This window comes from Pseudopipra pipra, chromosome 13 (genome assembly GCF_036250125.1).
Source record: "Pseudopipra pipra isolate bDixPip1 chromosome 13, bDixPip1.hap1, whole genome shotgun sequence".
NCBI lineage: Eukaryota > Metazoa > Chordata > Aves > Passeriformes > Pipridae > Pseudopipra > Pseudopipra pipra.
Window position 1 is genome coordinate 10,453,377 of NC_087561.1, and position 20,515 is coordinate 10,473,891.

Sequence of the window (20,515 nt, forward strand, 5' to 3'; positions counted from 1 at the left end):
CCAGTCATTTGAGAAGCTGTTGATCCTAGCAGAGTGATAGAGTAGACCCAGTAATTCTAAAGTTTTTATCAGTTTATTATATTTATTTATTAAGACATTTCTTTGGTTAATGTTTGAAGGTAGTTTCCCACTGAAGACAAAACAAGCATAACTATATTTGCAGAAGATTAGATAATATTAGTCCGTTTTATAAAGAGAAAAGTATCTAGAAGGAAGTCACTGGAGGTGAGATACATGTCTTTGTTAAATAGCAAATTGATTAGGACTGATTTCCAAAGGACTAACTCATCTCAAATTCCACAAAAAAGCTCAGACATTGAAGAAATATAAAAAGGGGGAAATACTGTAACATAATTTTTAAACTTTTCTTTTCAAAATATCTTTTAAATTTTTTTGTAATTGACTTTTTTTTTCTTTTAACTTAACTTGAGCATTTGTATGACAATGGGCTCAATAACAGAACAACTCAGGCTGGAAAGTAGCTCTAGTCCAGCATCCTGCCTATAAGGAGAACAGGTTTTTTCTTTTTTTATGTGAAATGAAGAGGATGGAAATCTAGGCTGAAGCAAAGACTCAGGCTTTACTCCATATGGCCCTTTTGCTCAAACAGTTTTTACCTTCAGAAGACAGCCAAGAGAAACAGCTTATCCCCATCTCAGATTGAACGGTTGCAGTCAGAGGTGGCCTGTAATATTGTCGTGACAAACATTTCTGCTGAAAGTCCTGCATCTACTTTAATGAACACAAGTAGTAATACAAATGAGATTCCTGAAAGAGAGAAATTTAAAATAAAATTTCCGTGCTTAGAAAATGAATACAAAAGCAAAAGCCTGCTGGAGATGAGGGAAAGAAACCATAGTGAACTAGAGCAACTAAAAACTTCTAACACCCTAAATCATTTAAAGTTATGGGAAAAAATAAAACGAGGTTTAGACAGTCATAGAGAAGAAATTCAACAGGAAAAGGCAGAAAAAAAAGACACCGATCTTTCTGAAGCCCAGAGATGCAGTTTGGATACATTATGGCACTTCACAGGCTCAGCAGGTAGAGAGCAGTACATAGGTCATCTCCTCATGCCCTATGAAACACAAATTCTTGCCAGAGTAATGCCAGGAAAAGAAAAGAAACTTTTCTTCTGAGAAAAAAAAACCAACAAACTCAATAAAGACCTGAAGCATTTTATCCCCTTCACTTTCTGCTGAGATTGGAAACATGGGAAACTGAGGACTTGACAAGGGCCATCCAAACAAGTAATCACAGCTGCTATTAGCTCCAGAGTCACTGTTGTGCATCCCATGCCTTAACAATTTGGTGGATTCATCACATACACAAATGTTGTGATGAGACCATGAAACCTTACAATAATGAAATAATAACACTGTGATGTCATCCAAAACCTTCAGTTGTCTCTCTGCAACTCTCTCTGAGTCAATTAGCTGTATCTATTCCCAACAGATTTGAATATATTTCAAAATCTTTTTTATGAGATCACAATATCCAGTTTCTCACCATCATTGAAATCTGCCGGCCTCTAAGGTTTTTTGGCCACACTTATTTTGTGTTGTGAATGAGGAAGAATTTGCAGATGATAAGGTACACTCTGCGTGTGTGTTGGCTATTTCATTTTCTCTTCAAGCAATTCCTTTGCATCTGCTCTTGTTTTTTTCCAGTCTGGACCAACTGATTATAACCCAGATACACTTTAACCAACATACACAAAAACCTAAGCCACATGCAATCACAACAGAAATTCCAATTTCACAGCAGGATGGTGAGAAAGAGACAAAGTTCAAGCTTGATTGTGGGAGAAGGATAACAAGCACAACTTGTTTGTTTACTAACACTATCTCCATTCGCAACCCCTCTGATGAGATGCCAAGCTTAGCCTGTGTACATGCAAAGTTGAGATGAGCCTTGGAGCCTGTGTTGGTCACACTGGTCAAAGGCACTCAGATGACCTCCAAGCTGTTTCTAAAAATACCTACTTCTTCCTCCTCCAGAAGCCCCATGACAACTGTTTTCTACAGAAGGCTCACTCGTGTTCACAGTTGCTGAAGAAACCAAGATGTGTTAACAGGACCAAAACCCACAGGGCTGGTTTTCCTGATGACGGGACCAGTCTCTTCCTCCTTGGTCAAGTTTTCAAACCTCAGCAACGATTTGGGACCTTGTTGGACAGGCAATTTGAAACACCTTGTGATGGAGCTTGATGAGGTTGCCCTCTGCCACGGAAAGACCTGAACAAGGGCAGCCCTTCAGTATTGTGAGCAATAGCTCTTTGATCCAGCAAGGGGCTTTTTCAGAGTTAGCTGAGAATAAAGCTCTTTGTTTAATAGCAACATTCCCATATGGGAACAAAATCCCATGTACACCAGTTTGGTTGTCTGTGAACAAAGCCAGCAGCTGGACAAAATGTCAATAGAGCCTGAAAATCATGTGGAGCAATGCACAGCAAAACACCTTTTATTATGTATTTTATTCTTCCTGTGCCCCTTCAGCTCTTTTTATGACAAAACATTTTGATACAATAAGAGGCAGAGTCTCACTCAGTGAAGAAAATCTTCTTAAATAAACTTTTCGCTCTTTTTTTTTCAGAAGTAAGATAGAAGTTGGATAGCAACAAACTCATAATTTGCCTAAGCTAGTAGACAAAGGGTGCATATAGCTTTTGTAAGAGAATGTGATGATTTTATTCTTGTATGTATTTATTAAAAATGAGAAATTATCATCAATTTCCTTCTACTAGTATTTTAGTTTTTCCTATTAAACTCTATTCTTTAGTTTCTGTTTTTAAAAATCTCAAATAATTTAGTATTTCTGTGCCTACTGTGCTTTCTATGCATTAGACTATTTAGACCAGAAAGGAAATATCAGACTTGTTTTAATAATTTGTTAAACTACACCATCATCTGTCAGTTGGATGGACTTGTCTGCTGGATAGTTTATCCAGAAGGATGAGTGACAGTATCAGTGAACATGATCCTCCAAAGCTGCAGCTTTTTTGGGGCAATGAGGCCTTAACACTGCTCCCAGCTTCGTGCTGTCAGCTGGGAGGAGATGGCAGGAGAATGGTGGTATCCAGTGTCCCAAATGCACTCCCTGCCTTCTCAGCCATGCCTCTCCTCTGAAACTCTGAAACTCTCCTGCGCTCCCGGCTGCCCTCCAGCTGTGGCCATTGCCTCCTCACACACTGCCATTCTCACCAGTCAAAGTACTTAGAAAATGAAAGGGCTGAGGAGCGGGGATGCCTGGTTAGCAATGCCCATTTCAAGATGCCACAAGCTCTATTTTTTCACGCTCACCAACCCGTGTAACAAGAGGGACCCCCCCCGACAGGCATTAAATGCAGCACACTGTCTGCTGGACGCTTTGCACACTTTGCTCAGAGGACCCCAGAAACACACACCATGCTGTGAAGCCGTGACAGGTGTCATGTAGGAGGCTTTGATACCTGTCGTGGAGCTGTGTAAAGAGGCAACTCCCAGATACCATCAATGGTTTGGCTCTGTTTCTGTTTTCTGGCTGCTTTGTTTCAAAGGTGTGAGGTTTATTTTTTAAACTTTCCTTAAAGTTACTGGCATTGAGGAAGATAACTTATTTACATAGAAGGGGCTGGAGTTTAGATACAAAGATGACCCAAGATAACCTTCCCTTCTCTGTTTTATCCAAAAGGAATTTACTGAAAGCCTTTATCGAACCCTCTCCTCCCACAGACTTGGGAGCAGGAAGACGCATAAATGGATTAGTGCATTTTCCACCTGCAGCAGTCACAGATTAAAGGCCAATCAGTGAAAAGTTCAAGAAAGTAGGTAACAATGTCACCTTGAAAAGGTGTGGGGAACAGGTCAGTTGTGAAACACACAAGCATAGCATAGCCTTTGAAGCAAAAATCTGAAACAAGATTGAGTCCAACACCCAAGGAGTGGAAATATTCAAGCTCAGGAAAGAGGAATGTGCTGTGTTACCAACTGCAGGGTTTTATTGTACATCTCGCTTCCAGTGAAATCACAAGCGAGTCTTAGGAGGGCTGCCTCTGTCCCCATCCCTGGCACAAGAGGCAGCCCTTGGACCTTCAGTGTTGTCTGCTTAAGCCTCTCCTGTATCTCTGAGTGTGTCGTGGTTTAACCCCAGGCATCAGCCAAGCCCCACACAGCCACTCACTCACTCCCCCACCAGCAGGATCAGGGAGAGAATCAGGAGGGTAAAAGGTAGAAAACTCATGGGTTGAGATAAACCCAGATTAATAGGGAAAGCAAAAGCTGTGCACACCATCTCCTTCTCTTTCTGCCCTCACCACAACCTGATCTGTCCCTAGGATTTACCACAATTAAAATCTATTTCTTTTTGTAAGTAACTGGTCTACAATACTAACTACTGATGCTAGAGAAAGGCTGTGTATTGAAAAATAACATGCCTAAAATCATACTGAACATAAAGGATCTTGGAAGTCATATGGTTTGGAGTACATACACCACTGGAGCTACCAGTTCTTGTTTACAGGTACCTGGACTTGGACACCTTGGCAGCTGGACTGGATAGCAGCTGCAGCCTGAGAATGCCAAGGAGTTGGCACCTGGTAGAGGAAATAATTTAATATCAAACGCTCTGTTATCTTGCCCATGAAGCATTCATCCTTTTCCCTGTAGATCCCTTTATTTGCATAGATAAAAACTTTCTGTGATTGTGTTTCTGCATTGCCCTAAACACTGACCTATAAACCTCAATTATATCATAGTGGCAGTGTGAGTGTGTGTAGCAAAATGCTGCTCACACACAGAGAGAGCACATGGCCATGGCAGGGATACCTGGAGGGAAAAGGGACCACAAGGTCATGACTAACAGAGAAGCAAGAACCTTTGAAGTGTGAAGATCTTCCAAAGTATCAAAATCAGAATAATGTTAGGTAACAGATACACATACTAAGATGAGAGATCCAAGCCACACTTCCCATGCTGGAGCAATGCAAGGCTCACTTATTACTCTTTCAGAAGCAGCAAATTCCTGCAATTCCTGGAGAAAATTACACACAGGACCCTCTCCTGCAGTAGCTCCCTCCTGTGACATCCCTCTCCATTCTATTCTTCACATATGCTTTTCCCTGCCCATCTATTTGCCACTAATTCATGCAGGTTATTAGAAGACTTATATTTAGTTAACCTATATTTAGATTTATATTTAGATAACTCCAGCTCTCAAGAAGTATGGGTAGGATTTCACCATTTTATTTGTTGCTATTTGATTAGAGTGATAATGGTGGTCACAAACACTCAGCCCATGAACCTCAGTCCCTGAAAACTTGCTGGGCACACTGATTAAAGACAGACACATGCTGAGAAACAGACCCACACAGGAAAACTGATTTGAGGCAGAGCAGATACTGAGTCAGAGTGGTGGTTCAACTGGGAGAAGGGGAATAAAATCAAAAGGAGATACTTAGTATTGTAAAACACTTTTTAAAAGGAAGGTACTGTACAACTGCTAAAGCACCTTACTCTGAGCTCTTGCTGAGGTCTTAAACCAGCCAACAGAAGATGCTTTTCACTCAAACAAACAAACAAACAAACAAAAACCAAACAAACCCCCTGAACTTGTGAAAAGTAAGTCTTCTCTCACAAGAACTGCAGCTCAATTTTCATCTAAAGATATAAGGACTTTGAAAGTACAGCAATGTTTTGCCATGCCTATTGCATACTTTTTAGAAAATGCTGGTGCATATATAATGCACATCAATTCCTGCATTCTCTGAGAGCTCTGTGGTGACACTGCAGTTAATGAAACAAAAAGCATTCTTGTAAGGAAGAAAAATATCTTTGTGTTTGGGATCCTAAAGAAATATGGAGAGCAAGAGAAGATTCACTACAGAAATATAGAGGCTGTAGGACCATCTGACAGCATTCAGTCAGCTCATGTGGGAGTGGCACCCATTCTTGTACCTTCTTTCATCACCATCACCGTGGCATTCAGGTCAAGGTTGGCATGCACCTCAGTCTTGTCTTACTAAATGTAGCAACATCAATTACAGGAGTTTGTTTGATCTTTAAGTTCCATTTCTGCTTCTGACATTGATTTGGTTGATGCTGTATGTACATATAGGAGGAATGGCCTTACATGAACTCAAATGACAATGTCAATACAAAGACAGTGTGTTGAAGTACCAAGGAAATTCTGTGACATCACGGACACGCACACACTGTTAAAAGTAGACTGTGTAAACAAAAAGAAATGTGTTGTATAAGGTACAACAGTGTTCTTAATCAGAGTCTTCATTGCCATCAAGCTTAGTGACTCATTAAGTTCATTGTTAATTATTACCCTCCCAAATTTTATTCCATATGATTCTCAAGATCTAGGCTTTCTGACTAGGACAATCTTTGAGAGCAACACAATAAGACAGAAACCTCTGGAACAGAAGTCCCTGACCATATCATGAGGTACATGGAGGTCAGCCAAATTAGCCAGACAAAATTAACTATGCAGTATGATCACCTTAATGGATAAAGGTTCCAACTGGTCCTAGTAACTTCAATTTTAATATCTTGTTCTAATGCAAAAGTACTGCTTCATATTATTTGTAAAACTTGTTAAACCTAAGACAGATGAAAATTCTTAAGATTTAGTAAAACTTTTAAATGATATTTCACTTTGAAGGCACAGGAAGATGAAGTAGGAAATTGGAGTGGACATCCACACTACACAATGAAAAATCTGTTCAAGCAACAAGTTACAATCTGTGAAAAATTTTATATATTTTGCAAAACACTAATGAAAAACCTTTCATCCTGTGATGCAAAGTCTACACTTCTGCCTAGGTCTTACATGCATACAGATCTTTTGGTTGCTCATTACAGTGACCTCTGCCCAGTTCTCAGACTGAAGTGTACTTTGCCGGTGAGTACTTGCTCTTCACATGAAGATTTTTATGCTGTGAAGACATTTGGTACTCAAAAAATAAACCTTTCAGTGTTACAAATTTTCTTGTGTACAGAATTTAGGATTGCTTATGTTCAATGCTCTCTTTCCAACTTGAGAGCCCTCCAACAAACGTGCAGATTCATTAGGATGGCTGTCAGGGCTCCAAAAACTGTTCTTGGGACTGCACACAGAACAAATATTATAAGCTCCCTTACTCTCTGATGAGCTGAAATGTCACAGGAAGGCCAGTTTATCTGAACAACAACTAGGAAACAAGGTCAAGTTCAAAATTGGAGCCACCAGACAAATTCAGAGCTCTTGTAAAACTGCAACCTAGACCTTAGGACTGTGATTCAATCTGTCTTAGTTAAAACACCATGTCCTTCCATAGAATAGGTCAATTAGATTTGAAATCTGGTAGAGAATCAAATTCTATGAAGAATTTTGTACAAAGCCATGTAGGCAGTTGTATGCAGAAAGCAGCTTAAACAAAACTGATAATCACTACTGACTATTTACAGTGCTGCATTACTAAAAAAATTTGATACTGGATTGGTGGGGAGAATTTGTTTTGACTTTTGGCAAGGAAATACTTCTAAAGGTTATCACAGATTATCACGTTATCTGAATGTAAGGTTGAGGAGAGATGAAAGCGAGGGATTCTAGGAAAGAAACAAGTAAAAGATTAGAAATAACTGGCAGGTCAGAATCATTTATTCTCTTGAGAACTGGAATTCCCCAGTGTAGTAATAACCTGTTCTGATTCAACAGAAATTATTTAAAGGCCAGGGAAAGGCAAACAAAAACACACATCAGAAAGCTGCAAACAGAACTGGCACTGCAGGATCAGGATTTCATCACCTCCAGGAAAAGACAGTCTGAGCATTCCCATGGGGAATACCCAAACAGTCTCTCTTGCCCTACAGGCACATGACTGCATCCAAGGCAATTGCAGAGCACGGTGTTGTAGAGAAACCAATCACCTGCCCTTCCAGTAAGAGGGACAGACAGCTCTCATTAATGCCATGCCCGGGTGGTTTCAAGGATGAACTCAGAAATTACTCTGAAAATAATTGGCAGTTGTCAAACTAGATCCTCTGAACTGAATGTTCTACTTGTTTCATAATTTTAGTTTGTTTCTACCACATCGCTATGAAAAGCTGAGGCACTTCTCATTAACAGAAGATCCTAATTCTAAGTTCCTACATAAAATATTTGCCACAGAGTCTTAGGAATGATGGGAAAAGCCCACCAATCTCACTCTTTCAATTGTTGTTAGATCTAGCTGAAAATGCACCCACAGAAGAATTCTCCAAAAGAGCAGTAACTTGGTAGAATTGTGTAATGGGTCTCTGGCAGTACTAGTTTTGTATCTGTTATGTACAGAAATATTTTGTTTTAACTTAAAAGAATTCAATTTTAATGTTTCTTTCAGTCCAATAGAATTAAAAATCTTTGTTTTAACACCTGCTGCAGTGATAAAGTCATGAAACACCTTGATCTAGAAAAAAAATTACTGTAATTAGGTTGCTTTGAAGTAAAATGTATTAGAAAAAATTAATTATAGTAAACTAAAAAAGTCAGCTTTTCATAATAATTCCAAAGAAAAGAATTCTCAGAACTTCTAGTCAGACAAATTTTCCTTTTTATATCACAGTGTAAAAGCAAGTGAGATCAATGGAATTACTAGCATTGTTTCACTTTCTCATGGCTCATAGTACATTCTTACAAATTTTAGATCAGACACCATGTATCTTGCCAGACAGAACAAGGAACTGGAAACTACAAACATCCATCCTGAGTCTGACACAGACTCACTGCTGACCAACTTCTATCTTCTTTCTCACCCACAGCTGTCAGGGAGCCTGTGGGAGGCTGGGATATGTCTGGAATGCAGACACATGGCTTGAGAGGACAATTTCATCTTTCTGTTTCCTCCTATATGGAACTGGGAGAACTACTAAGCTACATATCTAACCTAAGATTATCCTTGCGTGGCATTTTGTAGTGCAGAGCAACTCAGGACCTTGCACCTGTTTGATTTGTCAATAGGACTGGTGCAGGATTAAAGATTATGTGTGATTATTCCAAAAAGCTGTGTGTGCAGATGTGTGTGTTCCTCAGTACTGACAGCTCATGTGCCTCAACACAGGCAGAGCCCAGAGCCCTCACTACATCCCTTCAGAAGCTGAGTGTCATGAGGAAAGAGGCAGAGGTTCACCTTCATCTCCTTAACCTCCCTCCTCATCTCACCCACCAGCCAACCTGTCCTGGAATTTGGAATTTGGGAGCAGATACCCAATCAGCTGTGGGACACTGGGACAGGTTTGCAGAACACTGTCTGAAAGCAAAGCTTGACCAGCTGCCAGCTTGCTCCCTAATGCCCGCTCGAGGATCACACTGGTGGGAAAAATATCAAGACCGCATACTAGGGGAATGACAATGGACCCTAAAGCCCTGGAAGACAGCAAAGCTGAACTTCTGTCAGCCTCTCAGAAGCTGGTAGCAGACCCAGACAGACTGGGGAAGAGTACCAGCAGCAGAAGATACTGTTTAATCTTTCATCAAATTATCATGATACCACCAGGTGCAATTAAGTCTTAGGACAGTGTAGGCTCTAAGGACTATACTTGCGTGTGGGAGAGAAGTGTTTTTCTCTCTCCCAAAACTCATGTACACATTCCTCAGCTGCACTGACCTCACTGAAAGGGTGGAGGAAGGTGAGGAGGACTTCACCAAAAGATAGAGGTGTTTCTGCAGTAGCAGAAAGTAAGGGCAAGACTGAAACTTCCTCCTCCTTCCCAGGCCCCTATACCAACATATTCACCCTTTCTCAGGATTCCCCTATTGCCCTGCATGTCAGGAAAGTTAAAATCCTACAACCTGCCTCCACTAGACTGGAACCCACCCACACGGGCTGCATCTAATGTTATGTCTTAAGATATTTGTACAGTTTGGCACAGAGTGTTCCAAAAGCACCAAGGCATAGTCACCTCCCCACTGTAATGTCCCAGTGAGAAGAACACAGACAACTTTACTCCTGTGTAGGAAAGTCCTTCCCTTAAAGGTTTCTCAGACTGATCAACTGATAAGCATCCCTGAGAGCTGCTTTGACTTGCACATAGCTATAGTTGGGAAGAAGTGTTCCCACTCACCTGGGGCTAGTCTAGGAATCATACTCAATCTGACCAGAATGGGCCCTGATTTCCCTGCATGAGGGCTGGTGAACACAGTTCTGAACTGGTGCTGGAGACCTGCCAGCTGAGTACAATGCAGCAGCAAGGTATGGACTGCAGAGTGTCATCCCCTTCAAACACTCCGGGCAGATCTTGGCACTGAACAGCCCAAGAGAGATGTTGGATTTGCAATCCCTTGCCTTGTGGTAATTCTGTGCTCCAGTTGGACATTCCCAAGGTAGCCATGTTCCAGAGAAAGAACAAAACTGTTGCTCAACAGGGGAGAGTTTTGTGATTGTATGAGACCCAGCTTCCAAGAAATTGGAAGGAAACAAGGAATGGGAGTGCTGCCAGATTAAAAACAAACACTGAGCAGTTCCTCTCCCTCCTGCCATTCAAAGGTAAATACAGGAGCAGCCTTTTTTTCCCCCACAGGTGCTCCCAGCAAGTTTCTGTCCCATTGGAAAAACAAGTAACAGCAAAACCTCTGACCTGCTGCCTGGTGGGAGAAAGAAGAGGAAGCGCTGTCACTGCCTGTGTTGGATTGGGTCCCAAGGCACATCGCTGAGAATTACCCTAACCTGTTTGGAGGATTAAGCCCTGCAGCAAAAAGGTTAGAGGATTACACTGACATAATACTTTACCAGTTCTTCAGGAAGTACTTCACAGATTTTTCATGGCATAACTTTTGAGGGTAGTTTTTCTGCAGAAACCCAGAGGGACATTCACAGAGTTACTTACACCTACACAAATAATTGTTTTTTATGACTCACAGGAGAAGTTTAGGAGCCTATGAAAAAAAGAGAGCTGACCCTCAGAAAGCTATTAGATCAAAAATCTTGGACAAACACAACTAGGTTTCCTACAAAAGGCAGTAATTGAAAAAAATAACACAGAAAGACAATTAGGAATACCTAAAGAAAGATATTTGGGGAGATGTCTTCTTCTCCAGTACAGAGCCTGGGACAAATGTACGAGCAGTAATTACTGGATAGTTGATTTAGCATTTTCCTTTGATTTTTCTTAGTGCAGCAAAAAAATGTATTTGCTAAAAAGTAAGAAAATTCCAACTGCCAGTGTTTTGGAATAGATTCTCTTCCCGGAGCAAGCTCTGTTATAAGCTTTTTCTCTACATGCTGAAAGATGGAGAAGGAGGGTTTGATGCTGGAGGTCAAAGGTGCCTTAATAGCCCACCACACCCTTTCTTCTCAAAGAAGACTAACGGGCTTTACTGGTATTACCAAGCATTCCAACTGCAAGAAACTTCACTTTCTGAAGCTGAAATGGAGGAAGAAGCTGAAGGAAAGAAAGAAGCCATAGCTTCCTACTTTGTAAATCAAGCACCAAACTCCAACAGCTGAAGGAAGCAATGTGCTTGTTTATTTGATGAGGTACAGGCAGGACTCCTGTATTAAATTATGTAACAGTTACATATGCCAGGACTATCCCAGCACTACTCTGATCATCTGTGTGGTGTTGTTTGAGGGAAGGAAGAAGACAAGGTTAACAAATTTGGAAGAAATTCAACCAACTCTTGGATCAGACCATATGCAACTTGCTGCATTAAGAATTAAAGTCACTCAACAAAACATGTTTTCTACCAGAAGGAAAACAAAAATAAAGCTTAACTGGTTCTACTGAAACCAAGGAAGGTCAGGACAAGGAAAGTAAACATGGCACAGGAGACGAAAGACAGGTAAAATCAGACACAAAATCTAACTTCAGCTCTGAGGAATGCAATACTAAAGCTCTGTAATTGCTGTGAACCAAACAGGAAGATGCTCGAATAGAGGTGGCCAGAGATTTGCAAAACAGAACAGGTAAGCTTAAAAAAAGTTAAGAAGAACCACTTAGATCATTAATAACAACCCCACTCAAGGCAAGGACAGTTAGGTTTGGATCTGAAATGCTGACCTGGCAGCTTTTAAAAGACAGCTTTGGTAGGCTGCACAAAAGCAAAGGGAAGAAAAGGGAATGCAAAGAAGCTTTGGATGCTTCTCTCTTTCCTCAGGAGTTATTGCAGTGTATGAGACCAATGGGCAGCATCAGATTTCTCAATATTAACTTTACTTTTTGTTGGAAATGGCAAAAAATCTGATAGTATGGTGTTAAAGAGAATCTTACAGAAGAATGTTCTCTCTTGGCTGAAACATGCCATTTTTTGTCTGTGTGTGTTCCTTCTGCGTGCCATTTTTATCTGTATTATTTCTTCAGGTTTGGAAAGTTAAGACATTAGTACTACCAGGAAATTTTGAGGCTTATCAGAAAAGCTCTAGAGCATTCCTTCAGTTCTTGTATCTTAAGGGTTTATGAATATTTCCTCAATTGCACAAGACAGAAAACACTGGAGGATTCTGCGGGCAAAAGTTAGAGCTGCTGATAAATCTACCAGGTGGTATTTATTTACTCAAGTAATCACTTTGCTTCAGATAGGAGAGGGAACAGCTCTTGTAAAGGTACCAGAGAAAGACATTGCAAACTTGCTTCTTGTGACAGTACGTATGGAAAAGAGGACTCTATGGTTTAGTTGCAGCCCAGAAGGCCCCCAGAGGAGGGACTGCTCATTGCAGTGAACACACTGTCAAATACACCATTTGTAGACTTTAATTATAGTGCACTATTCCTGGACTGTGTTTTGGAAGGGGACATGAAGATACGGTTTGCTGCTACCTCCAAAGCTGACGAAGCACCAACAAGATTTCCTACCAGCTAAAGATCATCATCAGCAAACGATGGTCTATTTACCTGAAATATTTTCTGAGGCATTTTGATGATCTCCATGCATGTTTTTCTTCTCCATGGTCAACCCAACTCGTCTGTAAGTAACGCTGACATCAGTGGCTCACGGGTGGAGGCACTGCTCTGCAGATGTAAGAGAATCAGCGTTAGTGCCTATGACATCTTTTGACTTAAGAGCATGTGAGTTTGCCTGTGTACACTTTGTCACATGCACATTTGTTTTCAGCATGTTCAAATCATGTTCCACCACATATGTCATGGTTTTCCACTCTGTTGGAAAACACAGCTGTGGTTTGCAATCTCTTGTCCTTGACCCCTGCAGACCAATGGACTACTTTGAATGGTCTACGAAAAACAATTATAAAAAAATTGCCTAGTAGCATTCTCTTGGACTTGCACTTTCATAAGACTTTTTTTAGGATTCATATATCCAAATAGCTAGAAAAACACAACCTGACTGAAGTAGGGCTGTGCAGGAGATAAGAGTAGGCAATTCTAAACATTATAAATATCCCTCTTGTCTTAAAATCTTGGAATTTCAAATATTAGGCAGACATTGTGAAAAACATAAGCTCCCACTAGCCTATGTGAACTGTCCTCTTCATGAGCAGAGCACGTATCCAAGAGCACATCAATATAGGACAAATAACTGGGAGACATTAAAACCGAGCTCTGAGGACTTCTGTTCCTACTAAGTTTTGACTAACTTTGTTTTTTATTTTCTGTAACCTAACTGTTTTGATCTGAAATTTGTTTATTACCTACGTAGATGCCACACTGAGCTAGAGCTTCTACTGAAATATGTAAAAGGGCTGGAATTGCCACATGAAACTGCCACAAACATTCTCCAAACATAATAAATAATTAATGTAGGTATAAAGTAATATTCATATCTATGGAGTTTGTCAAATAAGTCCTCTAAATATAGTTTTTTCTCAGAAGTTATGCAACTTAAAAGAATTATTATTATTATTATTGCTATTATTTTGCTCTTCCTATCTAATCTGGTAAACAACAATTTATGCCCGCAGCAAAATGCCTCAAATACAGAACAAAGCTGATCTCATCAATATGTAATCTTACATGGAATTCTACCTTATCTTTGGTTTTACCCTTTACTTCTTTGTAGATTTTTTTTTTTAGAAGTCTTGTACACCAGAACTTCTTATTATAGCTTATAATAATTCTTATTATAGCTACATAACAAATTAAACTGACCTTACTAGAATTCCATGCCACCAGGACATGCACTAACAGTCCCATGTTAGCACTCCCTATGCTTGCAGAAATTACTAAAGCACTGATCTGCATAGTGAATATTTGTAAGGGAAGAAGTACTTTCATGATACTGCTTGAATGAAATGAAATTAGTACAAGTTCACAGAGACATTGATTTTGGGTACCTCCATTTCTGGATGTTGCAAAGAAGATACTTGAGGTCTAATTTGGAGAGTTCTGAACTTTGAGAAGGTTCCAGCTGTCAGTGACTAACAAGAGAAACTAAGCACCAAAATATGACAAATCTAAAATTTAAGATCTTTGTTTCAGCCATCTTTTTGGACAACACTATGGCTCAGAAGGGGATATGGAAAAATGCTTTTTTTCTCCCAAGGAAATTGTTTCATGTTATGTAGACAGACTCCTTCCAGATGAATACAGGCATTTCCCTACAGTTGTATGTATTCAAATTACCCTGCACTCCATGGAGTAGATTCCCTTTGAAAGCAAGGGTGTCACTGGAGGCCTGATTGAATGCCAGAGCATGCGAGACCAGTATTTAACAGAGATGCTTAATACATGCCTTGGGGGATTATTCATGCCATCTACTTTAGTCATCCAAGTGAGATTAAGCACCCAGGAGACCCATTTCCTTCTGCAGAGAATGCATGAAAAGCCAAGTATCTCCAGAAGACAACAAAGAGAGCTTAGGTGAAAAAACCATCAGTTTAGACCCTCCTCCAAACATACCAGTAGCTCCATGATCTCTTAAAAGTCAATGTAGAAGGAGGAGCAATACCAGCAGGCAATTCAGACTTATAAAACATGAAATAATCTGCTGGGGCAAGTTTTTCACCACTGAATATAACGAAAGCCAGGGATCCTGAGGTGCCAGTGGTATCTCTGCAGCCCACAAGGATTTTCTGAAGCATCCTGGCAGCTGGTCTGGCACCATGAACATCTGTTCCTTTACTTCTCACCCCTCACTCAACTGTCCATTCTGTGGGGCAGTGGGGTTTTCACAAATATGTCAGTATAGTTACCAGAGTGGAACTGTCTTCTGAGTGCTGCACTGAACTTTCAGTAACTTAACGGCTGCCAAATCTCACTAATTTTTTGTAACAAGCAGTAGATAACCTGCAAAATAGACATGCTGAAGTTCTTAAAGCATGGCTAATCGAGATCTGATTTTCAATGTCTAACGCTATTTCTTTTGGGGGGTTTTTTTGTTTGTTTGTTTTTTATTTAAACTCCCACAATTAGTATTATTATTGCACCGAAGTTATATTTTCCTAACTTCCAAGCAGGTTTCTACAGCAGCCTGTAATTCGACACTAGGTGGCCTCTTTCTTCTTTCAGAGAAGGTCTGACATGTCATTATATCACCAAGGACTCACAGAAAAAAAAATCGTTAAGCAAATCTAAAGAACTTTGTTCAGTAAGGTTTTAAGATGAATATTGCAAAACTCACAGCTCACTGTTTCCTAACTGGAATGCATTCACTGTAGCTCAGAATACAGAACTCAGTATCTGTAACTTGGCTTGAAGCCTGAGTCTTGAGAATGTTTTGTCCACACAACAACCTCCAAGGAGGTATCCATAGTATTTTATTCCTGAAAAAAACCCAAACCCACAATGTCCCTTTATCTAACTCATAAATGCAAAAGCATACAGAGGAGAAGAGGATCTGAAGATAAAATAAATACTCTTCTCTACTTGGCTTAGGTTTTCCCAGGTGAAATCTGAAATAGCAATCAGAGCTTCACCTCCCCCACTTGAATTAAGTTCATGCACTCTAATAGTGTGTCCTCTTTCTGCCAAGTGGCCTGCAAAAGCAGAAAACTGTGATGAATCACAGAGCATTTGAGAGGCTTTCATGGATGGTAAAAAATCTAATGGGATTGAGGTTTCTAATGCAGAGACCAGCACATAATAGTTTAATTGGAACATTTAGATTCCTTGAAGAGGCTAACCAGGAAGTGAGCATTGCCTTCAGCAAGACAGCACTCTGGCAAAATGGCCTCAGGAAAGGAGTTCTTAATTAGTCTTTCAGAATTTCCCAACAACTGAAAGCACAATCACTTTATTGCAAAATCACTGGACTTCTGCAGAATAAGCTTTGTGCTAAACAAATGCCTGAGAGCACATTCAACCCTTAGAGCAGTATGTGAGATTAGGTGAGATCACATGAGGAAGTAAAGCATGTTTTGCCATGGTATGGCTGAACAGCAACTTCCTCCATCAGTAGAAATGGGATGAATTTGTTTACAGAGCAGGTAAATGCTTCATGCCAGGCAGAGAATGACGGAGCCTGTAAAGCCAGTAAATTAGAAATACCACAAGGATGATCTACAAAAGGCCGTTCCTTTGTCAAGTTCTGTGGAAAAGCAAAGTTGTTAGTGACTCTTTTGGTTACCTTATGAAGGAGAACACGTGACCATCTGTCCCTTAGCCCTGTTGTGTTGCTGTAGCTCTGATTTAGCTCCAGTGTTCCTTTTGAACCAGTAACAGGGAGGGTTTAAGACCCCCATAAAGCTGAAGACAGACTTCCTTCATTTAGTCTCCTTAATTATTGGGTCTATAAGAACTTGGAGACAGAAAGGGAACAAGGGCAAAGGAAATGCTCTGTACAACAGCTGTAGGTGTCAACTGCCAGCATTGCTCTATTATGAGTTCAGCTGGTCTGAACATCACTGCGTACCTGTGGTAATGGTATGACAAAGATCATGGGACAGGCACAGGTGGCATCATGAACACAACAAAGATTCATAACAGGATCCACAGCAGGAGGGAGCTCTGGGATCAGCCTCTCAATTCTTCATGTATCTCCAACCGCATCCAGCTCAGGTCACTGGGCCTCGTGTTGCCAGTGTCGCAACGCAGCAGAACAAGTCCTCAGCACTGTCACCTGCCCGTGGAAAACCTGCAAGCATTCCTCAGTAATTATTCAGAGGCTTTCAACAGACCCTTGTACTGAATCCACCCTGTTTGTCCCACATGAAACTCCAACATTTTTTAAATGGTGCATTTTTTTTGATGGTATGTCTTGCTTAACTCAAGTGCTGTCTTAGCAGGCAGCAAGTACATAATTTCCCACCCAGCTTGCATATGGTATGGATAAAATCTGCTCCTACCTTCAGCATGAAGACTGCTCTGGGTACTCCTGCAGCTCAATCAGCTACAGGGTAGCCCAACATTAACAACTTTCTGTTTTTATTACCTGTTTGTGTTTCCCTTAATCCTAGGGTGAGTTACCTGCAAAGTATCAAATCTCATCATAAAAGTAGATAGAAAAGCAGCCAGTTGTGTCATAGTTTGATTCATGTTGGACTCAGAGCTGAAGGAATAAACATTCCTGACTGATGGGTAATTTCTTTTCCGGGTGTTCCAGTGGATGAAAGAAAAATCCCTTAGCATTCCTACAGGAAATGAAGGTCAAAATTAAATCAGATGAAAGACTGCCAGATCCCAGGCTGAGAGCCAGTGATGTCCACAGGGCTCTCCCCAGTTAATACAGCACATATTGTGTCATACCATGAAGCTTTTTTTTCTTAGACTTGTCCTTAAAAACAACTCCCTTAGGTTGTGTTATTTCCCTAATAAAAGCCCAAATATACCGAACTACAGCAGTCTATTAGGACAGATTTGAAAAAAAAAATATTTTCACTATTAAACGTGTTCGTTACACCACAAAATCTATCTGAGTATAAAAGCACATTCTGAGGTGGACCTTTGTCAAACATTTTTACTGCTTATTGAATTGCACATGGAACAGTCTTCTTGCAAAGAAGCACAGGCACTTTGAAGAACAAATTCTACACGCTATACTTATCTGAAAGGAGACAGTTAATACAGAAAAACAAGGACATTCAATACTTTATGATAAAAAGGGATTCATAATGCTCTGTAACCCTGGAGTTTGTGACAGTAGAGATTTGTATAGAGAGATTGCACAGTCCTTCCCTTGGAATAAACCTCACTGCAATCAGTGAAGGTGTTGGCAGTGTAAGATGGTAGCACTTGAGTGTCATGAGATCTATTTCATTACTTGTAAAACTCCTTAAAGGACTCACCAGAGCAAGCCAAAAAACACAAAGTAATGCCACTCAGCATCTATTGAGAAAACTTACCATGCTCCCCTGCAAGGGGAGGCCTAAACAGCTGTATGTCACATAAACATCACCTCTTGGAATGCTTCATTTTCTCCAGAGACAGGGCTAGTTGCTATATATTTTCTACCCTGTCATGACACAGCTGCATGCCTAGCACACACTGTATTCATAATTTTCACTTTCCTGTCATTGCGAAAGAGCTCATGTTTGGATGCTGTCCTAACTGTCAGTGCAGATGTTTTGCTGTGCTTTTGAAGGAGGCTGTGTGCTGTATGGCACTGCACCCTGGCTGGCAGGGCATTCCAGGGTGCCTGGGGCTGGGAGGGTTGCAGCTGACACCTCCCCACTGCCCAGCCTTGGGGCTCACACACCAGCTGTCCACAGTGCCAGCTGGCAGCAAAGCACAAAGGGGCACATTTAGGGCACAGACAAGTTATTTCAGAGTTCAGCCCCATGCTTCCAGCACAGCCAACACCTCTATGTGTATGTGGTTCCTCCACGATGAATGAACTGCAATATGTGTGGGCAGGTAACTTCAGAGAACAACCTCAGAGGCATCCCTAGGGAAAGCAGAAGACACAGTTAAACTCAAGTTTAAACAGTAATAATAATATACTGCTTCTACTTCCTTGTGGATATATTATATGAATGTGACATCTTTCCATTTCATTGCATTAAGCTCTCCCACACATTGTTCAAGAGTAACTATATCTCATATATCCAATACATCTCTGTCTAAATGCATTTAATGATTATACCATTTCCCTTCTTGCTAGAAATGCTTCTTACATTTGTTACAAGGTGAGTGTGATTTCTAGAGACAGCCTCATTCTGTGTTTCATTTCAGCTGTCTGTCGTGTTGGATAAGTCACATTTGCACTGTTGTTAATTTTCTTATTTGCTGTAAAAACAATAAAGTGTTTAAATTTACAATTCTAAAAGCCAAAAATCACAGTGGATCCTGGCTTCCCACAACTGCTTGTTTTACAGGAATGGAATGGAGCTTTGTGATTTGGTATTTGTTAAGACTAAAGAGCTACTGGGTGTCAGCAGGGGAGGGGGGTAAGTTCAGATGTACCTCATGGCAGGGATATTAATGTCATGACCCTCATTCACTTCCATATCACTCTGCTCTGTCCCTGTGAAGTGCTCTGGGGATTAACAGAGTTCTATCTGGAGCTTACAGTGTCAAATCCAGGCTCTGTCTCAGCTGAAGAGGAAGTGGAAAGTAAACATTTGAAAGAGGTAATGAAAGAGGCTGGCTTGCTCCCTGTCCCTAGACTCTTCAATTCCAGGACCAAGGTCCAGACACATTTTAGCCAGGCCTGTGCAAAGCAGCTGGGTGTCTCACAGGGTTAGGCATTACTTCCCTTTAAAGACAGACTCCCACTGTTTTTAACAAACAAATTTCAAATTTTGCCCGTTTGGTTTTTTCTTTTTTCTTTCCCATTTTGATTCCAATGAAACCTGGCAAACATGATGGAGCATTGCCTCTCAGCCAGCTACCTCCCTGGATGCTCTGCCACGGTCATGGTGACGGGCTGACCACTATACCGAAACCAGAGGATATGTGATGTTGAAGACAGCAGCCCTGGGCTCCTTCTGTAGACAGGTATCTGGTAAGACAAAGCCATAGGACACTCACAAACCCTTCCTGGCAGAGCCCATGGGCCAGAAGAACAAGCCACCCTCTGTTGCACACAGCTGGATCCCACAGCAGGCAGGCATGAAGGCGGCACATCCCAGGATCTTGCTGAACAGAGCAGCCCTTCCCAACAACACTGGTCATTTTCCTCCACGGGAAGGAGATTTGAGACCAGAGCAACAAGTCTGCCAGCATGGAAGAAAGGCTGCCAGACCACTTCAACCCCCACACTTCAGGTTTCCTGCATTCCTGCCAGGACCGCTCAGTGTATCCAAAAGGCTTCGTTTTCATAGGGAAACACGAGCAGTTCACTTGCTCCATGGCACCTTCTTGCCCTTCAGCCAGGACAAGGGGACGTGTTGTGAAGGGAAGCCAAGTTGTGGCAGTCGTCTGCAGAGTGGCAAGATGATATTCCTGCTCTGCATCTGGCAGGAGCGGGGACAAGATTCAGGCGGTGTTGAATTCTCAGGGAGAACATGCTGTACCAAACATTTCTTATTGTATATCTTACATAAACAAAGCATTTAGCTCACTACCCAGCACTAGCTCATGATAATAAATGCCTTTCTCTGCTGCATATATTGAAGTTGTGTAGTCAAGCCGGCTCAGGGACACACACAGGATGCTCAGTTTGTACTGAGATGCTTTCTGCAATCATTTAAGCTGAGAGTAATCAGCTAGAGCTAAAAAAGGAAGGCACAAACAGGTTTTGC

General features: G+C 41.0%; 1 protein-coding gene across 1 annotated transcript in view; it reads right to left on the reverse strand.

The window, feature by feature from the left end:
* SLC6A14 (solute carrier family 6 member 14) overlaps positions 1–12,905 on the reverse strand; it is a 38,859-nt gene extending 25,954 nt beyond the window's left edge. The window contains exon 1 of the mRNA XM_064669981.1: positions 12,834–12,905. Coding sequence (XP_064526051.1) covers positions 12,834–12,869 — 36 coding nt within the window. The 5' untranslated portion in view covers positions 12,870–12,905. The remainder of the gene's footprint in view (positions 1–12,833) is intronic.
* Positions 12,906–20,515: the final 7,610 nt, after the last annotated feature.